We start from the raw sequence: 27,577 nt of genomic DNA on the forward strand, positions 1-27,577 counted from the left end.
GAAAATGAAGCCAAGCTTAGGAGAGAAGTTAGAGGACAGTTTGAAAACCAAGATGTTTTTTCAGAAACCCAGAATTTAAAAGATGAAAGAATAGGGAAAAGGAATTGTCATAGGCAGACTGTGGGGGAAGAGGCAGGATTTGAAAAGAAGGTAGGCCTTTCCAGGTGAAAGATGGCAGAGGACTAGGGCAGAAATATAAACAGTGCCCTGGGGACATGGCTGGAGAGACTGCGGCCAGAGAACGTGGCACATATGCCACATATGGGGCCATCGTGTGGGAGTAGAAGAGCCTTGTTCCGGCCTCTGTCCGATACTGCACCCCAAGAGCAGCCAGAGCTCTGGTGAGAGGCCGTGGGGAAGAGAAGACAACAGGAAGGAGCAAATTCATGCATCTGTGGCGCCCTTCTGTTCCCTCCACCACCACATCTCCTAACCCTGGGTAACTGCTTCACCACTGTCCTCCAATCCCCCCGAGACGGCAGCAATAAGCTGCCCTGACTCCTTCCTCACCCCCAACACACACACATGATACATCATGAAGTTTTCCTTCTCTACAGCCCAGTGGTTCTGACTTTGGCATGTTACACAACTGCACTGTCCAATATGATATCCACTAGCCACATGCAGCTTTTGAGCACTTGACCTATGGCTAGGCAAAATTGAGGTGTGTCTTTCCACGTAGGCAAGGCTCAACTGCAGGAAGCCCTAGGCCTTGGCAAAATGCTCCATGAGCCTCCTGGAACCTGGAAAGATAGGCAATCTCATGGGGATTCGAGACACTCAGCTTTCTGTTTGGAGGGAGGCTGTCATGGGGCAGTTTCTCGTCTGCCTCCCTCATTCTGGTGAGGCATGGGATTTTTCTGCCTGCCTCCCTTCTCCCCTGTCCTTGCCCCAGAGGGTTCTGCTGCAAGCCATAGAGCTGCTTAGCGGAGGTGTGGAGTTGCTACTCAGGAACGCAGTGTGCCGCCATTCCTGTTGCATGTCATCTGGCCCCTTTTGTTTCAGTGTCATCCTGTGCAACAGGGACACAGAGAACGGATCCCATTGCTGGCCTTGCTTTTACTGTCTCTTCAGTAATAAAGTGCCTGGCTCTATGTGGGTTTCTAGTTTTTTACCAGCTGAATTTGTACCCTGCTTGACAATTTCTGAAAGTGTAAGTGAAAGTCGCTCAGTTGTGTCGGACTCTTTGCGACCCCATGGAGTGTAGCCCACCAGGCTCCTCTGTCCACAGGGATTCAGGCAAGAATACTGGAGTGGGTTGTCATGCCCTCCTTCAGGGGATCTTCCCAACCCACATATTATACCCAGGTCTCCCACATTGCAGGCAGGTTCTTTACCTTCTGAGCCACCAGAGAAGCCCAAGAATACTGGAGGGGGTAGCTGTTCCCTTCTCCAGGGGATCTTCCTGATCCAGGAATGAAACTGGGGTCTCCTATATTGCAGGCGGATTCTTTACCAGCTGAGCTACCAGGGAAGCCCCTGACAATTTTTAAGGCTTATTAAAAAAACAATATAAAATATGTCAGTAATGGTTTTCTACTGATTACATGATGAAATGAAAATATTTTGGATATATTGGGCTATTATTAAAATTAATTTCATTTGGGTTTGTTGGGCCTTTTTTATTATGGCCGCTAGAAAATTTTAAGCTGCATATGTGACTCACATCATATTTCATGTCAACTTCATTGACAATGAAGTCATAGATTGGTGAGAAAGAAGATTGGTGGTGGGGAAGAGGGACTGACGGGGTTTTATTTTGCCAGAAAAGTGTATTAAAAAAAACTTACCACCAATTCACAGGGACATTTAACACAGACATTCCCCCAAAATATATAACCATAATCTCAGAATAAAGGATATATTTTTAAATTGAATATATGTAACTTTATGGAAACTCACTGCATTGTCCATATTTTTCTCTTACTGCTTTAGGGTGGTGAAATATTCCTCAGACTGATGAGGACAGTGTTGAAGAACCATTGCTATAAAGAGCTAATTCCACGAGTGAATAACTAGCTAATTTTTATGGGACCTTTAGAGGTGACCACTCCAGGTAACAGTGGTGGATGAGGCTAGCGGGGTGTGTCTTTTTTGTCCTGTAGGTGTTGGACTCTTCTGGTGTGTTTTGCAGTGTTCTTGTGGGTTTGTGGCCCCACCCTCTCCTCCTCTGCGCAAATAAGGGAACAATATAGAGTGTCAGAGTCAAAGAGCATAACCAGAGGAACCAAAGTAAACAAATACGAATTTATTCTTTCAAAGCAGAATTTAAGGGAAAGAGAGAAAAGCACCACGGTGAGTGGCAAAGTTAACCAATTTGTTCCCAGCCCCGCCCTTTCATCCAAATTTTTCTAGACTAGTATGCCACCCTTTCTGCTTCCCCGAATACCACCCTTGTGACCACCAGCTCTTGTAGCCAGCGAGCAGCATCACAGGCTTCAATCTGGCCTCAAGACTGCCCTAGGGACACCAAAGACATTGAGCAGGTGCCCTTCCAAATGTGGCAGCTGTGGGAGGAGATGAAGCCTGGGAGCTTAGCCTTGGCCTTGAGCCTTTTGCTCTCCCACAGTCACTGGTGTTTAAAGAACAACAAGGAGCTGATGTATTCCTTTGTTCTCAGAGTCAGCTTTTGGCAGGAAGGCCCAGAGATAGAGGTGCCCAGCTGAGTAACTATGTCTCCACAGCCCTAGGGCAAGCCCCCACCTTTCTCCTCCAGAACTGTTTGTCTCAGGACAGTTACATTCTTAATTATCTGTCACTTACGTCAACAGAACTTTGATGAGAGTCCTGGCTTGAAATGGTCTCAGAGGCCATGATTCTGTCATTGAGAATGCCTGTTCAAGGAATGCTCTAGCCTGAAGTTGAATATGGAGCCCAGATCCCAAACACACACCGCAAGCATCATAGGTATTCCTTAAAATTTATCCGGAAGGAAATCATCACCCAGGATTGGCCTCTGTTTGACCTCAGGGTTTCTCATTACCATGGCCTGCCAGCCCAGCCCCTAAAGTACGACAAACTCAAGCAAGTTTCTCTACAAGGAAATATCTCCAAACTTTGGACCTTGAAGGAAATGGGCATTTGAGGGCCTTGGTTTCAGCCTTTCCATCCTGGAGGGAAGGGGGCATATCCTGGGTTGGACCCTCTCTAGGGAACCATGCAACAAACAGCCGGATGTCCTCCAACCAGTCAGCCTTCCTCAATAATTTCCCAGTCAACCTGACTCCACTCTGTTCTCACTGGAAGCAGAGGTACCCTCCTAATGGCTTTTTGGCCTCTGTCAGATTCTGTCGAGAATATATCACCTATCAATCCTAACTGTTCCCCATACTATATGCCACAACCCCAGCAAACACTCACTTTCCTTACCACTGATGCTAATCCCACAAGTCAAAGGTTTTCATTAGGCCGCCTAATGAACCAGCAACCCCCTTGACCACCCTTTCAGTGTGGGGCCATAAACAACGCAGCATCACACGCTATACCTCTAGGAGATAAGACACACAACAGACGGCCTAACACACAACACATCTCAGGAAATCTCACCTTCATCTGAATTCACAGTGCCCAAAGATCTGTGTACCTCACTGTGGGCAAACTGTGAAGTAGTGTGGGCAAACTGTGCTGCCGTGACTGTCACTGGACCCTTGAGCCATATACTCACCTCAGGCATCAAGGTAAACACAGGACCACAAAGTGTCAGTGACCCTATTACTGAGAATTCAACTCTTGACCTGCTGCTTCAGTCCACCTATAACACAAATCCTACATAACGAGATCTACATCTTCTCTACCATGACCCACTGCAGTTGTCATAGGCCCTCAAGAGCCCAAGATCTCTCAGGCGGAGTAGAGATTATGGAAAAAGAATTTGCAGAACTTTCCTGGTAAGATTGTTTCATAACATGTGCTTTCTTCAGGCTTAGGCAGGCATATGCCTCATAGATCCTGAGCTCTCAGTCCCATAGAAAATTTCTCCTATCCTTAATGTGCTCAGTTGCTCAGTCGTGTCTGACTCTTTGAACTACAGACCCCATGGACTGTAGCCCACCAGGCTTCTCTGTCCATGGAATTCTCCAGGAAAGAATACTGGAGTGGGTTGCCATTCCCTTCTCCAGGGTATTTTCCCAACCCAGGGATCGAACCTGGGTCTCCTGTATTGCAGGTGGATTCTTTACTGTCTAAGCCACCAGAGAAGCCCCTACCTATAATCTTGGAGAAGGCAATGGTACCCTACTCCAGTACTTTTGCCTGGAAAATCCCATGGACGGAGGAGCCTGGTGGGCTGCAGTCCATGGGGTTGCTAGAGTCGGACACGACTGAGCAACTTCACTTTCTAGGCACCTACAAATATAGGTCCCTTGCCAAGCCTGCTAACCAATGTCCAGGCTCTTTGTTTGATGCCTACCTGCCACCTGCTCACCATATATTACCAGTTTTCCTGCCCTGAGACCTCATGAGCACCAAGGCAATTGTCATGAAAAAGTCTGACACCCTGAACCTGTGGCTTAGTGCCCCTTGGTGATTCTAGAAGGAGGCAATCCTAGGTTTCTGGACCAAAGCCACTGCCTTCCATGCCCTGCAGCAGATAAATCTAGTTTCCCAGCAGTTCTACCCACTGGCTACTGCTTGATTATAAGACAGCACTCCAGCCACCTCACACCCTTCTAACCTTGTTGGCAATTTCTACTTTCTTTAAAGCCCTGAGTCAGACTTAGAAATTGGAAGGGGCAAGAAGATGTACTCTGTGTCTTAGCCTGGCTATTTGTTCCTCCCTTTATGCACAGGGTGGGTAGAGCTTGGATTTGCTCTATTTTGGCCCCTGAACCATTATTCAGAGAAGCCCAGAAAAATTCATCCCAGGACCAGGTCTTCAGGGAACAAGATTTGGAATGAATGAAGAGAACAGAGTGACTCTTCCTGTTAGATTCCTCTGTGGCCACAGGCTTTCTTTTGCTTTGGTCTTGAGGATGGCTCACCTCAAATATGAATGGAGAGACATCCTAAATGAGCAGCTAGGAAGCATCTTATCTGTCCATCCAGAGGCTGGGACTAACAAAGAGCAAGGCAGAACATTAATACTTCAAGAGGTATTAGAATTTAATGTGTAAATGAGGCTGGGGTAGTACTGATGTACAGTAGATATGAAGGATAGCTAAGTATCTATATAAACTTAGGCAAATTAAGTCAGTTGCAGGATTCTAAGTTATAAAGTTCCTTTTGACAGAAATCTGCCTAAATGAGACCTGACTCTGTTCAAAGTTCCCAAGCCTGCTCCCCCGATGCTCCCCCCTCCCATTATCTACTCTGAATAGTTTCTGGATAAAGGGATCATGGTATGTGTTGCCTAGGAAAAGTTAGGTAAAATTGCCTAGGCAGATTTATCCAGAAATCTGCCTAAGAAATTTGAGAATTAGGTTCATTTTCCAGAGTTAGAAAGAAAGGTTTTATGCAAAGGAAGGCCTTGCTGTTGTCTGTGTGGAAAGTGGCCAACTTGCTGATTTGAAGCCTGTGGACCCTAGGAAAGGGCTACTATTCAGGGTGGACTGTTGCATCTGCCTTCTGATTAGCTGAGGGATATCAGCCACCTCATCTGATTTAACTTAAGAGAAAGAAGGGTCACAGCCGTCAAGGGTGTGGGACAGTCATACTCCTCTGGTCTAGAGGAGGGCTTTCCTTTCCTCACCCAAGGAGAAGACGCCCTTGCTGAGAAGCTGCCAGCCCTCCCTCAGGGCTGTGAGGGCCGACTCAGAAGAGTTGGTCTCTCAGGATGCTGAGCCTTTCAGGAAAGAGGAGGATCCGGGGAAAATATCTAAGCCCCTACATATTTCTTTACTGTTTCCCAAAGTAAGGTGAAAATAGGAACCTGAATGAACTGTTCCCCCTTGAGAAAGGTCTGCCAGGGACTGAGGCAGACGAAACTGAAGATATTCACAGAGGAAACAACATCTAGGTAGCATCGAGGAGGACTAGAGCTATACCCTCGAGTTACATGACACACATTGCCCAGATTTTTCAGGGGTACTTTGGGGGGTGGGACTGTCTTCAGGCCACCCCTTCACCTCCTTTGTGTTGGGTCAGAGAGTAGGGCTAAGTTCTGTGTATTCATAATGCTGGAGCCTTGGGGTCATTAGGTGCCCTCCATCTCCATCATTCCATAGAGAATGGAAAGGGACCAATGGGCACTGCTTCACAAGGCAACCCATCTGAATGGCTTCCAAGTGCCATTAGCCTGGGCTGCAACAGAAGCGTACTGAAGGGACTGACCTCAAACTTGAAGTAAAGGGCACATTTCTAGAATCAGAGGAATCATGCCTCTCCCTCCCCCAGCCCCTCTACCCCCACCTCGCATACCACCAAATCTCTGCTGCTGCCCCGAGCACAAATAACTCCAGCTGAGGAGAGTGGGGCCAGCGGGGACTGGGAAGGTTGGGTGAAGTCTGAGGAAAGCCTTTGGCCAGACCAGGAGAGGACCATGGACTATAGGGTTGGGCTCTGGTTCCCTCAAGAGGCCAGCAGTGTGTTGGCAGTCACATCAGAACTTCGTACACTGGGGAAGGCATGGCGGAGCTTCTCCATGATGTCCTCCAAGCAGAGGCTGACATCTTGGCTCTTCAATCCGACATCATCTGAATTGGAAAAGAGAGATTTGGGAAGACAACTAGAGATCCCCTTATGAGGTCAAGGGGCCGAGGTAGGATGCTGCCTGCTGAAAGATAAACCTATAGCATGTGTATCTTCCCAGCAAGATGCCTAGATACATATGAGGTAATCAATATACATTTGTAGAATAAAGAAATGAATGAATCAGTCAATAATCCAATCATCCCTGACCCTAAGCTCAAAGACATGAGGAGGAACCAGTCCCAGCCCTAGCAGAACCTTGGGCAGGAGACCTGAGGCAAGACAAAGCCATGAAGAAAGGGGTTGAGGGAACTCACCTGCAGCTTCAGTGTCTGGAGTAGTTTGTCCTTTCTCTTGGGGGTGACTGCCTTCTGACTGCTGTGGAGAGGAAGCCAGAGACGAGCCTGCAGAGCCATTGCCATTGGATTCAATAGGTGGCTGGAAAGAGGTAAGGCATAACTTAAGTGACTTTTGCCTTCCTGACCTTACTTTGACAGACTCTTGAGCTTAGAAAGGTCCTTAGAGACCTCATGCCCATCTCTTTACCCTAGGACTTGAAGAAACTTTTGATGGTGCCCCAGTCAGTGGCTTCTCCTTTCAGGAAACTTCTTAGAATATTTAATTACTAAATACCTTCTTCCTTCAACACCAGGTATCAAAGGCTCCCAGTTCTTATAAGGATGGCATTGCCCCCAAAAGATCTCTTGCTTGTCATTTCAGCTATAATTAAACTATTTAGAACCCAATTCCATCTGGAAATATAGAGTTGCACCCCTGATCCTTGGTTCATGACATAATATCATTTGTTAAGACCTCCAGAAATTGATCCAGAGGTCATCCCTTGGAAGATCTGGTGTGGTATTCCCTGGTATGGATAATGACAACAATAGGTAACACTTATGAAGTGTTTACTAATATTTCTGGTATCATGCTAAATTCAATAAATGTATTATCTCATTAGATTTTTACCACAATTCCATGAAGTTGGTATATTTTTATCCCTGTCTTACAGATGAAGAAACTGGGGCTTAGTGAGGCTAAGGAAGTTGCCTAACATTCTAAGGCCACTAATTGGCAGAACCATATTCAATTCCAGGGCTGTTGAACTCCAGAACCACACTACATCCTATACACTCCCTCTCAAAGAGAAAAGGGATAAAAAGTAACAAGTGATCTGTCCATAGCTAAAATCTTTCTTTCCCCAAGCATGCCAATTTGCTTCTTTCCAGCAAACATCAAAGCAGCAAAATCAACCTTTTGGATGGTTCTTTGAACTCGTTCTTTCAATACCAGATTCAAACGGGGGTTGGGGACATGAGCCCCCAAAAGCCCTCCCTCTGCCCAAGGCCCCACGGTGACTTGAAAGTAACACAGAAGGATGGAGTGGAAGCTCAGTGCAAGAAAATTGGCCGAGTGCTGTGATATAGTGGCTCCTTCATTACCCCATCTTTTCTGATTGCCAGCTCAGTGCTCTTTAGAAAGCCTTCCCAGCCCTCCCGTGCCCAGAAGCTGCTCTGGTTCTTCCCCTGGCCCCAGACCCACCTGTAGGAGCAGCTCCCTTAAGCGCTGCAGCTGGGACTCCAGTTGCTTGTTGTGGTCTTCAAGAATCTGCATGCGCGTCTCCAGGCGGCTCTTGTGCTGCCGAAGGATCCGGGCCTCAGCCAGCAGCTCCTCATTGCAGTGGCCCTGCGCCACCTCAGCAGAGCCCTCAGTCAGGGCGGGTACCTCAGTGGCCTCTTCATGCTGCCACTTCAGGCGCCTCAGCTCTCCCTGGAGAATCCTGTCAAGGATGGAGAAGCCAAGGCTGAACGTCCTCATGGGGTATTGACTGTCCAGGGCCCAGTGTCCCCTCAGAGCCATGCGTGAATAATCCCTTTGCATTCCCATTCCCATCCCCACTCCAGCCGTGCTCTTGCCTTAATGGCCATATCCATTTCCTCTCCAGCGTATGTGTCATTTACTCTGCTGTTCTTAGGCTGCAGCGCAGAGAGCTGACATTTAGTATAACAAATTTCTCAGCACTTTGATGTGCTGCTTTGGGGATTAATTCTGACCTTAAAGCCAGGCAGAAACACATTCTGCAAAAAAATGAGGCATTCGAGTCACTGACTCACCTACTCCACTTTTAGATTTTTAGATTACAGGGGAAGACATAAACAAAAGATCACCCATCTTTCCTCTTCTCTCTGCCACCCTCCTCTTTGGCCCACTTTAAACACCCACATTGGGTCATCAAGGAAACAGATTCCAAAGAGATGGTCTCCTTTGGGAGATATTACTTTTTTTTTTCCTTTTTTACAATAGAATCACTCTCTCTCCGGTGCTTCCCAGGGCCTCCCCACCACTGCTCTAGCACAGCACTTCTCAAAACACCCATAAGGAAAAAACAGGGGGATTTTTCAATCCATTGTGGATCAGTGTTTGGTCTGAATGCATATGGCTAGTACACTGGTCATGCCACACAGCACTTGCCACACAAAGTTCAACAATACTCAAACTGGTCTACATCCTATTCAATGAAGACAAGTCCACTCATTATATGCTTGGATATCATGGCAATGTCAAATTGCTATGAAAGTTTCTAAAAGCTTACTCTGTATTTATGTATTTATCTTGTCTTGAACCAGTAAAAGATACTTTGCAAACAGGCACTGTTCTAAGGACTAGCGACTCCAGACACAGTCTGTTAGGCCAGCAGCATGGGCAACTTCTAGGTTAGAACAGCAGGAACTGAGGCCTCACCCCAGGTCTGCAAATCAGAACCTGCATTTCACCGAGCTTCCCAAGTGGCCCGTATGCACATTGATGTTTGAGAAGCACTGTTCCAGGGGGTGATATTTATTCTAGGACACACCCCCAAAGTGGCTTAGATGCTCTTCAGACTCCTGCTGCCCTCTGTGCTTTAGGGAGATCAATGTCATCCCTGTAATCATCTTCACCTTCGCTCTTCTAGTCCTCACATGCTCTATGAAATATCATCCTCCTCTTACCACTTTCACTAAGTGATAAGGATTTCTTTCCAACAACTGAAAGTTCCTTGAGGGCAGAGACAAGCAGCGTCTCTTCTGTATTCTCTGTGTTTGCATTCTCTCTGCCGGCATCTCCTGGGTACTTGGAGATACTCAGCTTGAGTTAAAAGGATTCAAATAATTATTAGTATTGTGTGTGTATGTGTTTATTTGCTCAGTCATGTCTGACTCTTTGTGACCCCATGGACTGTAGCCCACCAGGCTTCTCTGTCCATGGGATTCTCCAGGCAAGAATACTGGAGTGGGGTGCCATGCCCTTCTCCAAGGGATCTTCCCAACCCAGGGATTGAACACACATCTCCCATGTTGCAGGTGGATTCTTTACCATCTGAGCCACCAGAGAAGCCCAAGAATACTGGAGTGGGTATTCTAACCCTTCTCCAGAGGATCTTCCTGATCCAGGAATTGAACTGGGGTCTCCTGCATTGCAGGCAAATTCCTTATCAGCTGAGCTACAACAGGGAAGACCAATTATTAGTATAGCTAGCTTTTATTTTAGCTATTGAAAGGGCTATTTTAGAACCCTTTCAATAAGACAGACACTGGCTAACACATTATATGCTTGATCATTTTATCTTCACAAATGACTCTCAGACATAGGTATTTTACAGCAGCTCCTCATCCCCATTTTACAGATGAGGAAATGGAAGATCACAGAATATAAGTCACTTGTTCGAGGCCACAGAGTTAGGATGTGGAAGTCCAGGACTTGAGTTAAGCTGTCTGTCTCTAGAAACCACACAGATCTCTGCCATTGTCACACCCACCGGTTCTCATCCTCTAGGTGGGCTAGGATCTTCTCAAGCTCCCCTTTGCTCCCCGTGGCCATGTTGTGCGGAGCCTGCTGTCTGAAGGCTGGCTCCCGGTCTGTAACGGGGCTGGAGTGCCGTAGCAGGTACTGGTCCTCATCTCTGTGTGCGTGTGGGGAGAGGAAAGAGGGGCCGGGCATTGAACAGGGAAACAGCTCAGGGTGTGAGTTCTCAGCTCCCAGCTCAAGCCCCAAGACACATGTTGGGGAAGTCCCTTTTTAAGTTGCACACGGCAGGAAGAGGGACCAAAGTGTTCAAAGGTGCAAGGGTCATGCTTGGGGGTGACAGGATGCTGGGGCTTCTGGGTTCTACTTGTAGTGATCTGGGAAACAATGAGCAAATCAGTTCCCTTTCTGTGATGTTCCCCCACCCCATCCCCCTTCGCTTTCCCATCCCCAAGGGAATTGTGGCCTGCCTGAGTCCCAGTTCCAGGACTGGATTTATCCATGTAACTGACAGTTCCTAGGTCCTCTGAGAAAGCTGGGAAACTCCCTAGAAATGACAGGTCCCTTCTCTGGGCTAGAGCATCCAGGAATCTCTCTGGCCACACTTCAGTCAAGCCCCTGATATCTTCCCAGGGTTGATGTAACCCAAGATGGGGCACTGGCATTTTGAGCATAAGATACGGCTCATTTGTGCAACTTTAGATGAGGGCATATTATTCTTCCCTCAGAGTTGGGAATAGAAGGATGGGATATTACAACAGGAAGGGACCTTAATGGATGGCAGGGAGGTAGTACATCCTTCACTGCCCAGTTCAGCTGATAGAGGACACACTGCTTCTCTCATTAAATACTGCCCAGAAAGCAGCCTTCTTTCCTTAGGGTGTCAAGGACCCTAACCACCACACCCCTCTTCCCTTGAGGATATACCCTTCCCAAATAGTGGCCAAGGAGAGCTATTTTTGGCAAATAAGCAGCTGTGAAAACTCACATGCTGTCATCTGGGGACAGGCTGTCATTAAAGAAGGAGCAATTTTGACTTTCCATCTCAGCAAGCCTGGGAAGAAAGAGCAGGAACATAAGGGAACACAGAATATGAAGCTTGCTTTCATCTCAAGGACTCTAATCACACAAGGGGATAATCAGGGAGTTTGGGGGGCTGTCCCAACTCTCCCTCCCCCCAAACATTGGGCCTTGCTGGCTGCTGCATATCCTCACTGTGCCCGTCCCCCTGGCTATGGTGCCATTCTCTTGCCCCACCTGAAAACCCCTTCCCCCTTGGACTCCTTACAATTCTCCTCCCCCAAATGTGGTGGTACCTGCTGGCAAAATGCTCAATTCGGGAGTGTGTGTCAGCGTGTGGCAACATCGGGGAAGAAGCTGGCCTAGAAAAAAGCAGCAAAGACTCAGAAGACCAAAGAGTGCGTAGCTGGGCAGCCTGTCTCCTCACCACCACCCATCCACACACACCCCATCACCACCACCGAATTAGAGAGCTGGGCAAGAGCTGATGGGAACAAGATCCAGAGACTGGATTCAAATCTGTTTCTCGGGTCAGATTCCTGGTCAAGCCCCAACTGAATTGTGCTGTCACTAGTTGGGTTTGTCCTGGAGCACTGCCCTAGCCCACGCAGGACTCGGCCCCTTCACAGCACACCCTACGCTCAGTGAGGATGCCTGCAGCCCCTGCTCAGCCTCTGGTACTCACGTCTCATTGTAGTCAGCCTCCAGCACCGATTGAACAGGCAGATAACCTCGCTGAGGGTGTTTGCTGAAATAATGCTTTGAGCGGAATTTGTTCTTTAAGGTAGTGGCAAAGTCCCTCATGTTCTCACTGGATGTGGTCTGGGGGGAGACAAGACAGGGGGACTCACCCTAATGGGCTTTTCTATGGAGGTGTGGCTGCTCCACTGGAGCAGGAAACGTGACTGGTAATCAACTCTCATTCATCTTTACCACATCTCACTCCTAGAAAAAGATCTAGAAGGATATGTGCCAAACTATGAACACTGGTTGCCTAAGGGAAGTTGGGCTGGAGGGGCGGGAAACATACTGAGAAAAGGGGACTTTGTTTTATACTTTAAACACCTCTAAAAATTAGAATCTTTTACAATGATCATATATTTGTTAACTTTTAGATATCTTTTACATAAATTCTAGAGATGCAGAAGATGAGCAGGAGTTAGAGGATTATCGGTCTACCATCTCAAGCCAGTTTTCGTGTATGATTTTAATAAATGTTTATTTTTGCAGTGCATGGTAAGTCGCTTCAGTTGTATCTGACTCTTTGTGACTCCATGGACCGTAGCCCACCAAGCTCCTCTGTCCATGGAATTCTCCAGGCAAGAATACTGAGTGGGTTGCCATGCCCTCCCCCAGGGGATGTTCCTGACCCAGGGATTGAAACCACATCTATTACATCTCTTGTATTGGCAGGCAGGTTCATTACCACTAGCGACACCTGGGAAGCCGAATGTTTATTTTTAGATGATAATAAAAGAAAAAATTTAAAGGGCAACATCACTGCTTCCATTGGGTCACACATGTTTCTGTGCCAACAAAACATAGAGAAGAAATGACAGCTCATGGAGATGGATTATGGAGATGAGGAGAGGAGATGGGAGAGAGCAGTGGGGAGAGCTAGGGATATGCTTGGGACTTTGGTCTTATCTGTGGGGAGAGGGATAAAAGAGTTTAGGAAGCAGAGTTAGCTCAGGAAGCTAAGCCTGGAGCTGTGGGTCCTGAACACAGCAGAGGAGAAACTCTGTGGCTAGAGTTCAGGGATGCTGACCAACCTGGTCTCAGGAGGCTATGAAGGGCCCAGTTTTCAATGAAAGCCAAGTCAGTTTTGGAGACCCAGGTAAAGAGCATTCCCTCCCTTTCCCGCAAGAGACTGAGTAATGAATCTGAGCACAAACTTTAAACTTTGGTGTTGACTAAAAGGGATAGAAGCAATGACAAAGTAGCAAGTAAAGACCAGGGAACAGGAACGATCCAGGAAGCTAAGCAGGAAAAACTAAATAGAGGGATCAAAGGCTAATCACCAGGAACTGCCTTGCTCTATTTTTTTCCTAGACTTTTCTCTGCAGGAGAATAGTGAGTGCCTTTTAGATGACCAAGAATGTCCTGGGCTGCTCCAACCAGTTGCAGCCCAGGTGAGGATGAAGGACAAGCTCTGCTAGAAGAACAGGCCTGGATCCCTCAAACCAGTCAGTCACCAGGCCTGTATGGAGGATGCTCCCCAGTGGAGAGCACAATACAGTTAGCCAATGCTGGGCAAAATGGACCAAGCACCCAGAAGCTGAGAGCTGCCGGCCCCTCCCACCCAGCCCAGAGGCTCCATACCGGGGTGTAATACTCCATGATGGGGTAATGAAGTTTGTTGCCCTTGCTGGCTCTGCCAGTCAGGAAGCAGGTCTGGCAGATGTCCACGTTAAACTGTTTCAGACTCCGGTACCTTGGGGAGAGGAGAGGTTGTGGGAAAGAGGATACGATGTACTCTAGTGACCTTCCCCTCCCCCAGACATCCAAATTCACACCTACATTAGAAGAGGGTGAAGCATGGAACTATAACCTCCTGTACATGGAGCATTTAACCTCCTACACATAGCAGTGGCAGAGTCCTCACTAGCTGACTAGTCTTACTCCAGAGACCATAAATCTCCATGAAATCACATGCTCAGAGTTACAGGAAGTTTGGGAAATAGCATTGTCTCACCATCTTTTTTCAAAGGGAGGGTGGTATAAACAACAAGATCCCACTGTATACAGAAAACTAAATTCAATATCCTATGATAAACCATAATGGAAAAGAATATTTAAAAAAGAATGTGTATATACACATATATACATAGATGTGTATATATACATTCTGAATATATATATAATGTATCCAAGTCACTGCTGTACAGCAAAAATTAACACAATGTTGTAAATCAATTATACTTAATGTTGTAAATCAGTTATATTTTAATTAAAAATATATAAAAGGGAGGGTGAGACAGGGGTAAAGAGCTCATTATATCAAATGGCCTTCTAAACAATGGTGGCCTGAAAGGGTACAGTTTCACAGGTATGATCAGCTTCCCTGGAGAAGGTACACCTTCATTATGAAGACAACTGATTCTATCAGCTGTGGGCATGTTGACTAAAAGTTATTCCTCAAAGTTATTTATAATAACTCTATTATGACTGAATACAGACCAGCCATTCAGATCCAATTCCAAAGCCTTCCTGGACTGCCCAGACCCAGTAGCATAGCATGGTGAAGTATCTAGACTTAGAGCAGTTAGAGGGTCTGACATCTTGTCCTAGAGCGACACCAGCCAGTGGTGTAAACTCCGCCTCTGTGCCTCATTTGCTTATAGAAAGCAGACTGGTTGTAAAAAGAGTATGTGCTAGAGCTTTTTCTCTAGCACAAAAAAGTTATTATTTAGTCAAGAGGTCATGTCCAACTCTTTTGTGCCCCCATGCCCTATAGCCCTCCAGGCTTCTCTGTCTGTGGGGTTTCCCAGGCAAGAATACTGTAGTGGGTTGCCATTTCCTTCTCCAGGGGATCTTCCTGACCCAGGGATCGAACCCACATCTCCTGCATTGGTAGGCATATCTTTACTGCTGAGCCTCTAGGGATAAAAACAAGAATTTTATGATGAAAGCCAAATTCAGGACAGTAGTTATCTTTGTGGGAGTAGGAGGGAAATTTCATCAAGGAAACTTCAAATATATTGTTTTGCATATTATATAAATGTTTATAATATATAAATTAGTAGACATAAAATATATAAATATATAATGTATATATAAATATATTGTAAAATCTTGTTTATTTCTTCAGCTTGGTGATATGTGCCCACCATGGGGTACTGGAGCCAGCTCATACCAGCTCATGGGAGTCAGTTGTTAACATTTCAGGAATTTTCCAAGTCGGTTGTTAACTATAGCTATTATTTAAAAATTAAATCATATAAGCTCACAATTAAGCAAAGAGTATTAAAAACTAAGGTGATAAATACTCAAGCTTATCACTTCCTATTTCACTCTCATTTATGCTCTGGAGGTTGTCTACATCCATTGTACCCTGAGGTGGAAATACTATAAATGGTGTACAACTGTGCATCTCTTCCTGACGTCCTGTGGGTAGACTGACTTTGGCCACGGTGGGAGTATCTATATCATGGAAATTAGCCAATGCTCTATCAGGTTTCTCTTCTGCTTTCTGGAGAGTAGGCTGTGAACCATTTGCCAGCACACCTTTTGGTACATAGGTGTTCTCATAGGTCAGGATGCTGGAGCTTTTGGGTTCTACTTAATGCTCCCTGGGAAACAAAGAACAAATTACTTCCTTTTCTGGGCTGTTCTCCCACTCTGCCCCCACTTTGCTTATCTATACATTTTTCTAGGTCTGAATACTTCATAATATAACTGAAAAAATATTCCATCTTTTTTTCTTTTTCAAAAATTAAACAGAATGCAATAGAAAGAATTACAACCATATACAACAACATATATATATATATATATATACACACACACACACAAACAATGGATTAGTTATAATTATATAACTACATACTGCATCGTTTTGCAATATATGATTTATATGTGACATTGCCTATTTTTATTAGTATCACTCCAGCAGGTATTGTTTTCCCTACCTGAAGCCCTTGATGGGGCACTGCCTACAGATAGAGCACTTGGTCTGATGCTTTACTTGTTCAGCAATGGTGACCCGATGCAGAACAGCCAGCCACACCATGGATTGGGGCTCCAAGTTGACCCATTCCAGGAACTGTGAAGCTTCAATGACTGGCTTCCCAGTACTCTAGGGAAACAAGAAGCCCGACGGCGATGTCTGAGACCCAAAGCGTCTTGAGCCTAGCATGGCAGCCCTCATGGGAAGAAGAGAAACAGCAAGGCCTGGGTTTGCCTGTTCTTTAGAGGTGTCCACCTTCTACCCTGTCCTAGTAGACCTGGTGGTCCTAGTGGACTCTGATCCTAAAAGCCCAGAGAACCCTCTGCCCTGTTGTTCTAGCCCAACAAACTCCCTTCCATCTGAGTACTTTAGCACAGGAAACTCTACTCAGTACTCTGTAATAACCTGTATGGGTAAAGCATCTGAAAAAGAATGGGTTAATGTGCATAACTGAATCATTTTAATGTACACCTGAAACTAACAAAACATTGTAAAGCAACTATATGCCAATAAAACTTGAAACAAATATCTGAAGCAAAAAAAAAAAAAAACAAAAAAACAAAAAAACAAGAACAGAAGCCCAGCTTTGAATCCTCCCTCCCTTCTTCCCAATCTTTGCCTCATCATCCCTCCTTTCCTCCCTCCCTAGCTCCATACTCACAAAACGGAAGCAACTACGGACACTGGGCTCCACGTTGCTGCCACCAAAGGCTGCCACTTCCCCCAGCTGACGGGGCACCTGAATGGCCTCATGAAGCAGGACACCAAGATGGCGTTGGTCACACTGGCTGCCTGAGTTGGCCACTTGGCTGAAGAGGTCTGCTGGCCCCACCATAAGTCATCGCCAAGCCCACAACAGAAATGGCCAGGGAATGGTGTGAGGAGAAAGAGGAGAAAAAGAAGAGAGGGTAAGAGTGCACTGACTTAGCTAATGACTTTTGAAACTGGAATACCTAAAGGTCCCTGATCTTCTAGAAGCCCTCTAAGAACATTCTAATGCTCTCCCTCTTTGTGTCTGTCTCACTTTTTTCTCTCTGAACACAGAGAGGAGGAGGGAAGGGTGAAGAGAGAGTGAGCTGTGTGTGAGAGCAGTGCCAGACACAAATACGCTGCTGGAAAACAGAGTCTCAAGAAGCAAGATCAAGGGGTTGAGGGTTCAAAGGTGCCTGAATATGAATCAAGGTCTGTCTGCCCTATCCCCTCCTGTTCATGTAGCCCATGTAGTCTCATACTGCAGCAATCTCTCAATTATCCACACAAATGAAAAGAAACACTGCACAGATACTCTATAAAGAGGACATAATTCAACCCATTTGGTCATCTAAGAATTCACTCTAAATGACTGTGGAACAGCCTATGGGACTTATATTTGAATGTTTCCCTTGTGGAAACTCCCCTATTCCAACCCAATTTTAAAAAACCTCCTCCAGAGTTTCTTGTCTCTCTGCTTCATGCCTCACCTAAGGCCCAGAAAACTAAAACTAGAAGGCAGAGGGCCTGGGCTTTAGTTCTTGACCCATTACTAACTAGCTTGGGAAACCCTGGGTAGCTTATGAATCTCTCTATGCTGAATTTTCCTTACTTATAAATGAAGACTACATCATCACTGTCCATCCCATCTGAAAGGAATGTTGGGAGAAATAAATTACATCATAGCTATGAATGTACTTTGAAAAGTCTCCTTCCCTGTAAAGCTTTCCTAGATTGCTGTCCTCACTCTTCTGTGATCTTATATAGCACATATCCTTTCCCATTCAGGTTATTCTAATTATCACTCTAGGAAGTGCTTTCTCTGTACTTCTGTCTCCTCACACTTGAGACAGGGACCACATCTAACTGGATCTTGTACTCACCACATTTAGCACAGTGGTCAGTGAACATTAAATACCTGACAACTAATGATGCTGCTGCAGAAAAATGCAAAATGCAAGGGAAAACAAAGATACTGTACACCAGAGAGGTTTAAACTTATAGAATTACATGCTGTCCACCCCCCAGATAATGGGATTATTGCATACTACCCATGTTATCCTATGGAAAGTCTCCAGCAGAACATGTGACATAGTTTGAGCATCAGATTGGGAGAGGGCTAAGCCTGGTGATCCATCGGGAAATGGAACTAGAAAGTCCAGGTCCTGGGTATCCCAGGATCCCAACTCAGATCCCCATAAAGTAATTACACCAGATCAGAAGGAAACAGTGGCCTTGGAGTGACAGTGGGAATGATAACGGGCCTTAGACCCATCTTGTCCTTTGGCTGTTGTAGATTCTTTGCAATAGCCTGTACCAGGAAGCATTACAATGTAGCCTGAGTAGCCCTGTGCTGAGTCATAAGACTGGACTTCTGCTTATCTTGCACCTTTCTTTCTCCCACCACAACCCTCCCTCCACCCAACTCCTCTTCCAGACTTTGGAGTTGTACTCACACTGAAGTTTTTCCTTCACTTCCGTGCCACACAGGCAGGCAATGCCAGTCTTAAAGGACAATGCCCGCATCTTTCCACTGCGACCACTAGGTTTAAAAGAAGAGACTGAGAACTTGAATATCTGTAAAGGGTTAACATCTTGGCAGTCATTTCCCTCAAGGGGTGGATCCCAGCAGGGCTTGGTGCCACCCATACCCCAAGCTGAGCTGAGTCCAGATCCACCAGGGGAGCAAACCCTTCCCACTGTGTCCACTCCAGATATCCCACTGGAACTTCATCCTGGAGGCTGCCAGGGCAGCAAGGCCTTACCTATCAAAAACATTGAGGAGCCAGTTGAGACTCATGTCTACACAGAGCGGCACATTGACCAGGATGCCTCTTTCCTCCTCCAGCCGTTCATATAAGGCAGTCAGACAGTGAATGACCTCCACCACATCCATCACATGCTCACTGGCTTGCAGATCATGCTCATTGAAGATCTCCAGGGCTGTGGTTAAAGTTACCAGGTCCACTGGGGAGGAAAGGAGAGAAAGAGAAAGTAAAGCCAAAAGTAGAAGCCCAGGGACTAGACAGGGAGATACAGACACCAGCATCACCAAATCTGACTCCATCTCCAGACTAACCATTTGTAAGTATGAAATAAGCTTGCCCTTTACCAAGACACACAACCCAAGTAGGGAGAAAGCAGCAGAAAACCCCCTAAATTAACTTCAAATATTTCTATACCCAAATGATCCTTGACATCAGTTTCAAGAAGATGGTGGGGTTTGGGTAAACTCTCAGGGATCAAATACCATACCATTTTTTCAGTTTCTCTGTTGTTGCATGCATTTCAACTGCAAATAGGTGGGTCCATGAACCTTGTTCTAAAAACCTAGACACTGGTTATGAAGGCTTGTGTATGGCTGTGTGAATGTGACATACCTCAGGAGGATTTTTTAATTACCCCAAATGCTGGTATCAGCCTAGCCAGATACACTTGGTCCAGGAAGATTGGATGGACAGTGTCTTGGAGAGGAGACAGAAGGCACATTATATCTGCAGCCATGTTGTCCCCTAACCATTGGCATTTGCTTCAACTGTTCTGCTGCTACATCCAATAACCCCAAGATGGTGAAAGAACACAAGCCTTCAATGGCTCCAAACCATTTGCTGGATACTTCTTGCCATAAAACACTAGATTGATTGTCTAGGGCAGGGAAGAAGGGACAAGGAAGAGGAGAGCTGTGGGTTAATTTGGAAACAAGTCTGGAGGTTGGAGAAAATAGAAGCACCCTAGAAAGATCAGGTATCCACAGCCAGCATATCCCAGCCTTTGGAGAGTCCCCACAAAGCTGACCAACAACCTTGGCCAAGGTGGGATGGGAGTGGGAAACAGCCAATGGATGAGGAAGGACGAAGGCCATAAGGGAAGTGTGATGAGAGACTTACAACGCAGTGCCTTCTGGACTCTGCGTAGCTTCATGGCAGTGCGGTAAGCTGAGAACTTAATGTTGTTCAAATCAGCTGCAAAGAATGGAAAGAGATCCACTCAGATCAGGAAATGCAAATTAAGACCACAACAATATATCATGTTACACCTGTCAGATTGACAAAAAATAAAAGTGTGACAGTAGCAAGTGTCAGCAAAGATGTGGATGAAAGAGAATTGCAAGTGAAAGTGTAAACTGACACAATCATATTGGAAATCAACTTGGTATTACCTAGTAAAACTGAACACTCATATATCCTACAACCCAGCCAGCTGTATATATTCTAGAGCAGTGAGTTTCACATTTTTTTTTTTTTTTACCAAGCAGCACTGTTTTTGTTAGCTCCAAAGTAGAAATGACCCAAATGTCCATAACAGTAGGATGGATGAGGAAACTGTGGTATGTACAATGGAACACTCAATGGCAGTAAAAATGAATGAAATATAGTCACGTGCATCAACATGGGTAAAATCTACAACATAATAGTGAGTCTCTCTTAGCAGTGAAAGATAAGGCACATGAGAGTCACATTCATCTTAGCCTTGATAATGTCTTTCAAAGCAGATATAGCATATATCTATAAGCATAATTCCCTGATGTGATGATAAAATTGCTCAGGGGGAGAATAGAGCTTCCTGTTGAGGGGGGTGCAGAGAGGACAAGAAGGAAGCTACTGGAAAAAGGACAAGGACTCACTTCCACCCTCATTTGCTTGTTGGATGGGATTCCCTTGTGTTCTTTTTTATTTTTATTGAGACAACATTGGTTTATAACATTATATAAGTTTCATGTACACAATATTTTACTTCCATCTGTCACCATTCAGTCAATTCCCTTACCTATTTTGCCTTTCCCCTACCCCTTCTTTTCGGGTAACCACTACTCTGTTTTTTGGTATCTATGTGTATTTGTTTGGTTTGTTCATTTATTTTCTTTTTATATTCACATATGAATGGAATAATATGGTATTTGTCTTTCTCTATCTGATTTATATCACTCAGCATAATATCCTGAAAGTCTATCCATGTTGTCACAAGTGGCAAGATTTCATCCATTTTTATGATTGTGTTCTACCATGTGTATGTGTGTGTGCGTGCATGTGTGGGTGTTATGTATGATCCAGCCATCCCCACTCCTGGGTATTTACTCAAAGAATATAAAAACACTAATTCAAAAAGATATATGTACTCCTATATTCATCACAGCACTATTTACAATAGCCAAGACATGAAAACAACCTAACTATCAGCAGATGAATGAATAAGGAGGATATGGTATATGTACACACGATAGAATACTATTCCCCTGTATTCTTATAGGACAAAGGCAACTGTATAGATCTCCACCCTATACAGAAACCTTGAATTCTTACCTAGAGTTTGGTATAACTCGGTCATCTTGGGATGGTCCCAGCATGTGGTTTGAGCCTGGTGGCTATAAATAAAAGCATCAATAGCACCAGGGTCCGTATCACCCCCCACCCCACAAACATGCACATATCCGTCACTGATAGGTTGGATACAAGGAGCAGCAGGATCTAAGGGTGAACCCTGAAGATCCCAAAGCACAAGGGTTCACCTTTACCCAGGTAGAATATTGAGCTCTTGAGATGAGTAAGAGGAAAAACTGGATTGGATTCAGGAATCCCAACAGATAGGGGTGAAAGGGATAGGTAGAAAAAAAGACAGGGGAGGGAGAGGGTGGGCAGATGATTGACCTGTTTCCGATTCAGATGGTCACTCACTTGATGTAGTAGGGAACTTTATTGGGTGAAATTGCTCTTTCCCAGGGAACCTGAACAGAGGCTGGTGAGGGAGAAGAGAAAGAGAAAGGAGCTGGCCACTAATGTTCTTCAGACCCCTGATTACTCCCCTGTACTATCCTCCCAAAGAAATAGCTAAGCCCAAAAGAGGATGCCCGAGTCTCATTGCAGCTCTTAACAGGACCTGAGCATGGGGCAAACACTTCTAATGAAGACACTTCGCTCCCTGATGTTAAGGTGAGGGACGGAGAAGAGGTTGTCACTGATACCTTCATGTGCCAGAGAAAGAACAAGGGCATGAACATGTGGCCTTGGCCACCCTGGCAATCTTTCCCCTGAGCAGGCTGTCATTTTGTCCATTCAGCTGCAAGCAGCTGGTGTGCTACTGTGGATATGAAGTGACCCTACTTTCCTCATGGGACTCAAAGCCCTTCCCCCAGAAGGCCCAGCTTCTCAGTTCTGTGAGACAATGGGGAACAGGACTGCCCACTCATCTATGGTGAGAAACTCTGGAAAATGATGCTTCTCTCTGTTCCATGTCTTTAACTTCCAGATGTTCCAGGAGAGGCTCAGTCATCTGGTCAATCTCTTCCTTGCAGTTTTCCTGGGTACAAGAGCCTTCTGCAGGTGTAGCTGCATGCCAGTCATTATAATTCAATAGTTCGAATTGCCATTAACATTTATTGAGTTCCTACTATGTGCCAGATACTCTGCTGAATGCTCTGTGTGCATATCTAATTTTCATATCTAGTTACATTTCCACCATCTCCACTCTGATTGGGTCACATCGTCCCTCATTTAGATTATCACAATATGTACCCTAACAGGTCTCCCTCCTCCTATTCTTGCCCCCCAACACTCTGTTGAAACAGAAGTTGGATCATGTCATCCCTCTGCTCAAACCCCTGCAAGCGTTCTTCATTCTACTCAGAATAAAATCCTAATTCTTACCATAGCCCTCCAGGCCCTCCATGCTTTGGCTTTCTGCTCCCATTCTGATCTCTTGCTCTCTCTCCTCTTCACTCACTTCTATACTGGTCTCCTTGCTGTTTCTCAGGTATGCCCCTGCCTTAAGATCTTGGAAGGTATTGTTTCCTCTGCCCAGTCTGCTCTTCCCTCGATATCTACATGGCTCATTCCCTCACCTCTTTGAGGTTTCTACTCAGTTGCCATGATTTCAGTGACAACACTCCCAACCACCCTATTCAAAATTGCAATGCCTCCTCCATTAAGTCCAGCACTCCCTAACCCATAACTTGCCTGCTTTACTTTTTTCTGGAACACTTGTCACCAACTGACATTTTACACACACACACACACACACACACACACACTTATTTGTTTATGGTTTGGCTTCTTCTAGCAGAATGTAAGCTCTCCAAGTCCAAGAATTTCTGTTTTGTTCACTAATGTAGCCCCAGTGCCTAGAATGGTACCTGGCCCATAGTAGGCCATCAATAAATATTTTTGGAACAATAAAGTCATTTAATTCCCATAACTCTATGAGCTAGGCCATATTTCCCCCTCTTTTTATATATGGGAAAATTGAGGTTCAGAAAGGTTAAGCTATTTTTTTCAAGCTTGCACAGCTATAAAGTTGGGGAGCTCTGACTCAGATCCAGGTCTCTCTGACTCAAGAGCCTGTCCTTTTAATCACTATCCTACACTGCTTTATTCTACCGCTTCTTAGATGCCAAGGTACACTGGGCTCCCACCAGGCCCCCAACAGACAACAGTAGACTCTCTTGGAAAGTGTCTGAGGTTCTACAAAGTGAAGTACAGCTTGTCTCACATACAGGAGAGGAAGTGTTGTGACCCAGGCCCAAAGTCCCGGTGAGCATCCTGAAGCTGCTTAAGCCTCTCGCCAACTGACACCTATGGAAAGAATATGCAGGAAGTCAGTGGCCTCATTCCATATATCCAGGGTGGGATTTCCAGGTGCCTCCGACCATCTTTGTGAATTCCCTCCAAGGCTGCCTTTTCTCCAGTTCCAGATCCTCCCACCATTCACCCAAATCTTAGTTCTCCCGTGTCACTCCAAGAGGTCTGAGAAGAGCATTTCTAACTCCAGGTCACAGTCACTCTTCATCTGCCCGTCTACTCTGAGTGCTCAAATGCAGACAGGCCCCTCTCAGACTATTTTAATTACTTCCTGCAGTTTAGAGGTTGAGAAGCTCGTTTCCTGGCCCCAAATTCTATACAACTCTTTCCCCACATAGATCCCATTTCAATGCCCCTTTACTTCCTGAAGGCGTGGAGAAGTCCCCCCATCATCAAGCCTAGTTATACCGAATCTTTCTCCCATAGCTCACTTTAGGCTTCTCCTTTACCTGTAGCTGTTTCCACCGGATGTTGATTTGCTCCAAAGCCCGGGAGTTCTCCATTGACAAGTGCACATCAGAAATGGCCAGTTGATGGGCCAGATCATTTACTAACTTCACTCCATCTTTCATGGGGGAGAATTCTTCCTTGAATAGCTATGGAACCAGGATCCAAGTCCCACAGCAGGTAGATAGTAGGAAAGAGGAACCATTAGTCATTCACACCAACTCCTTCCTCTTTACCCACAGATTTTGTTTTAGTAGCGCAGCTTCCATGCTTAGGGCAACCAGACTAAGATGTGTGTGTATGGGGGGTGGGGGTGGGCATTGTCCTTACTTCCTTTTCTTCTCTCAGAAAACACCAGGGAAAGAGAAGACAGTAGGACAGAGGAGACCTCAGCTAAGTGTGTTATTTGTTCAGTCATGTCTGACTCTTTGTGACCCCAAGGACTGCAACCCACCAGGCTCCTCTGTCCATGTGATTCTTCAGGCAAGGATACTGCAGTGGGTTGCCATGCCCTTCTCCAGGGGATCTTCCCAACCCAGGGATCAAACCCAGGTGTCCTGCATTGCAGGGGGACTCTTTACCATCTGAGTCACCAGGGAAGCCCTTCCCCAACCAGGGAAGCCCTCAGCTAAACCAGCCCCCAAATCCAGCAGAGAAACTGGAAGAGACTCTGTTGAAGTCCAGGGCAACAATGGAGCCTCTGCATCAGGAACACTATCAGGGTCTGGGTGGAGTATCTGGTCTCTGGGTAGCCAGGGGAGAGGGCCTGCATACCTTAAGAGCCTGGATATGCTCGGGAAGTGAATCAATGAAGAGATCCCCGATGGGCTCCCAAGTGGCTCGGACTCCCTCGGCCTGGGTCAGAGTTGCATTTAATTCCTCCATTGCCCCTTGGATCTCCAACAGCTGCTCCAGAGTGCGCTCAATGTGGCGGTGCTGGTCCACGCAGCGGGCTGTCAACTTCTCCCAGAGTTCACTGGCCACTGTTGCCTGCTTCCACACAAAGCGGCTAAGATTCTGGATCCGCTGTCTAGGAGAGGTATCTGCAAGGGCAGTCATAAAGTCAGGTCAGGCCAGCCAGGCAAGGGTGGCCCACAGAAAGACAAAGACAGCCTTTTGTAAACAGGTGTGTGCTGTGTGTGTGTTTTCATACACACACAAATACATATTTTTTATGGCTGAGTTCCTTTTATAAATGCGGCTTTTTTAAAAATTAAAACTTTAATTTTGAGTTCATAGTAGATTCATATACAATTGTGAGAAATAATAGAGATCTCATGTACCCTTTAGCTAGTTTTCCCAAATAGTAACATATTGCAAAATTATAGTATATTGACATTGACACAATCCAGAAATTTTTTTCCAAATTCCCCAATTTTACTTTTACTCATTTGTGTATATGTGTGTGTTCTGTTCTATGTGATTTTATGACATGTGTAGGCTCATGGATCCACCACCACAGTCAAGAGACCATATTGGTATTTTCCACCTATAGTATCATGAGGATTTCCTCATATTCTTAAGAAATGGGCAAGGTAAAGAGTAAGTAAAATATTTAAGAGGCACAGTAAGGCCAATAATCCAGAGTTCTATTCACATGACCTTGGAATGTAATTTTGCATTAGTGTCTATTGTGTGTGTGTGCTAAGTTGCCTCAGTCACATCCAACTCTTTGTGACCTCATGGACTGTAGCCCATCGGGCTCCTCTGTCCATGGGATTCTCCAGGCAAGAATATTGGAGTGGGTTGCCATTTCTTCCTCCAGGGGATCTTTCTGACCCAGGGATCGAACCCACATCTCTTATATCTCCTACATTGGCAGGTGAGTTCTTCACCACTAGCACCATGTGGGAAGCCCACTGTCTGTTGTGCAGTTCCTTCCAAAGAAGGGGGGCATTTTATGAAGGTCTAGCAGAGGAGAGGTTAGTATAACTTCCCCAGCCTTTCCACCTAGGCTCCTAAATTGTAATTTTCCTTCTCCTCCCTCAGACCTCCCCTCAAAAGTAGATTTAGAGCCCCCAAACTCCAGGCTAATTGGAATTGCCCTGCTCTCTTGAGCTTGTTCTATCTGAGGCCCATTGGGTGGTAAGTTGAGTACTGGTTAGTACTCAGTAGCAGGGGCTCAAGGCAAACTAAGAGGGTCAACAGCCTCGACAAAGGGCTCCATTAATGAAGGGTCCTGTCAGGTCATTCATAGCCAGTCTCAGAGTGTCAAAGCTTCTATCTGAAGAAGAGGGCTTGCTGGGCCATCACATGGAACTAAACACCATGGATCCCACCCTGATGCCTTATTTAAACTTAGACCTACAGTGACCCACTCCATCAGAGAAAGAGAACCAGAAATCATCAGGGTCAGAATTAAAGAGCCACAATCAGTTTTCTTCTCAAGTACCATCACCTAATTTTTAAATATTTTTTGAAAGGATTTTTATTTGCTAGTTGATTGGAGCAGTGTCACATGCCTCTCTATACTGGAATAAAGCAGTACGTTTTAAAAGAACACACTACTACTTTTATTTACTGAGTTTGTTTAATGCATTTGAGTCTTTTTTATTTCTTTTTCATGTCTTCTTAGACGGCCACACACGATGCTCCAGAGAGCCACATACAGCTTTGGGCCAAACACTCAACTCCCCTGCTCCAGGGTCTTCTCTTTGCTTTTCTTAGAGTATGAATCTTGTTCCTTCCCAATTTTGGACTCCTAGGAATAAATTATCCTCCTAGGTAACAGCTGAGAAAATGAGTTTGGGATGGACATAAAGGTGTTTAATGGTTCATAGCTCAAGAAGAAGATGAAAGAGAGGAAGACCACCCACCTTTGCTCTCAGAACGAGGCTCCTCTAATTCATCAAATGGGTGCTGGGACAGGAAGGCCTGAGCTGACTCCAGGACAGAGTAAATATAGGGGCCTCGAGACTTGACATCTTCCATAAAGGCCTGTGAAGTTTAGCAACATGGTCAGTGGGGAAGGAAAGTCTTTCAATTGCTTTGAATTCCATCCTACAATTGACAATCTTTCTTCTCCTCAGTGCAATTTGATATCCTGTACCTTTGGGCTACTCTGACTAAAAGAGGAGCAGTTTTCTCTATAGGCAAAAGAATAACTTTGATACTGGAAGGTCTATTTACTCTGAAATGGATCTGTCTATGCCACAAGGTAGAGAGAAATATGGGGAGTTGGGGCTAGGAATCTTGGTTCTCTGGAAGACTCAGAAAGTCCTCTGAAAGGGGCTTTAAGAAATCAAAACCAGGATGGGCTAGATTTATATGAAAAGTTTAATTAAATTTTTGTTGAAATATACATGCGTATGCAAATCAAAAGTGTACTTTCATCACAGCTTGATGAATTTCCATAAAGTGATTCCATATCTGTAACCAGTACTGAGATGAAGAAACAGAACTCCACCAGCATCCCAGAACGCCCTGTCATGACCTCTTTCAGTCACTCTCTCCTCCTCCCCTTCCCCAAGGTAACAACTATCCTGACTTGTAC

General features: G+C 45.5%; 1 protein-coding gene across 2 annotated transcripts in view; it reads right to left on the bottom strand.

Moving 5' to 3' along the window:
- Positions 1 to 2,228: 2,228 nt before the first annotated feature.
- DRP2 (dystrophin related protein 2) overlaps positions 2,229 to 27,577 on the bottom strand; it is a 46,977-nt gene continuing 21,628 nt past the window's right edge. For both annotated transcript variants that reach the window (XM_061409217.1, XM_061409216.1), the window contains 19 exons: positions 26,901 to 27,021; positions 24,859 to 25,127; positions 24,087 to 24,233; positions 23,553 to 23,631; positions 21,739 to 21,799; positions 21,367 to 21,428; positions 19,954 to 20,028; positions 18,832 to 19,033; positions 18,523 to 18,608; positions 16,758 to 16,915; positions 16,059 to 16,225; positions 13,750 to 13,861; positions 12,113 to 12,249; positions 11,724 to 11,789; positions 11,396 to 11,461; positions 10,421 to 10,564; positions 8,167 to 8,404; positions 6,942 to 7,062; positions 2,229 to 6,629 (listed from right to left, as the gene is read on the bottom strand). In XM_061409217.1, coding sequence (XP_061265201.1) covers positions 6,505 to 6,629; positions 6,942 to 7,062; positions 8,167 to 8,404; positions 10,421 to 10,564; positions 11,396 to 11,461; positions 11,724 to 11,789; positions 12,113 to 12,249; positions 13,750 to 13,861; positions 16,059 to 16,225; positions 16,758 to 16,915; positions 18,523 to 18,608; positions 18,832 to 19,033; positions 19,954 to 20,028; positions 21,367 to 21,428; positions 21,739 to 21,799; positions 23,553 to 23,631; positions 24,087 to 24,233; positions 24,859 to 25,127; positions 26,901 to 27,021 — 2,436 coding nt within the window. In that variant the 3' untranslated portion in view covers positions 2,229 to 6,504. The remainder of the gene's footprint in view (positions 6,630 to 6,941; positions 7,063 to 8,166; positions 8,405 to 10,420; positions 10,565 to 11,395; positions 11,462 to 11,723; positions 11,790 to 12,112; positions 12,250 to 13,749; positions 13,862 to 16,058; positions 16,226 to 16,757; positions 16,916 to 18,522; positions 18,609 to 18,831; positions 19,034 to 19,953; positions 20,029 to 21,366; positions 21,429 to 21,738; positions 21,800 to 23,552; positions 23,632 to 24,086; positions 24,234 to 24,858; positions 25,128 to 26,900; positions 27,022 to 27,577) is intronic.

Source organism: Bos javanicus, chromosome X, assembly GCF_032452875.1.
Source record: "Bos javanicus breed banteng chromosome X, ARS-OSU_banteng_1.0, whole genome shotgun sequence".
Lineage (NCBI taxonomy): Eukaryota > Metazoa > Chordata > Mammalia > Artiodactyla > Bovidae > Bos > Bos javanicus.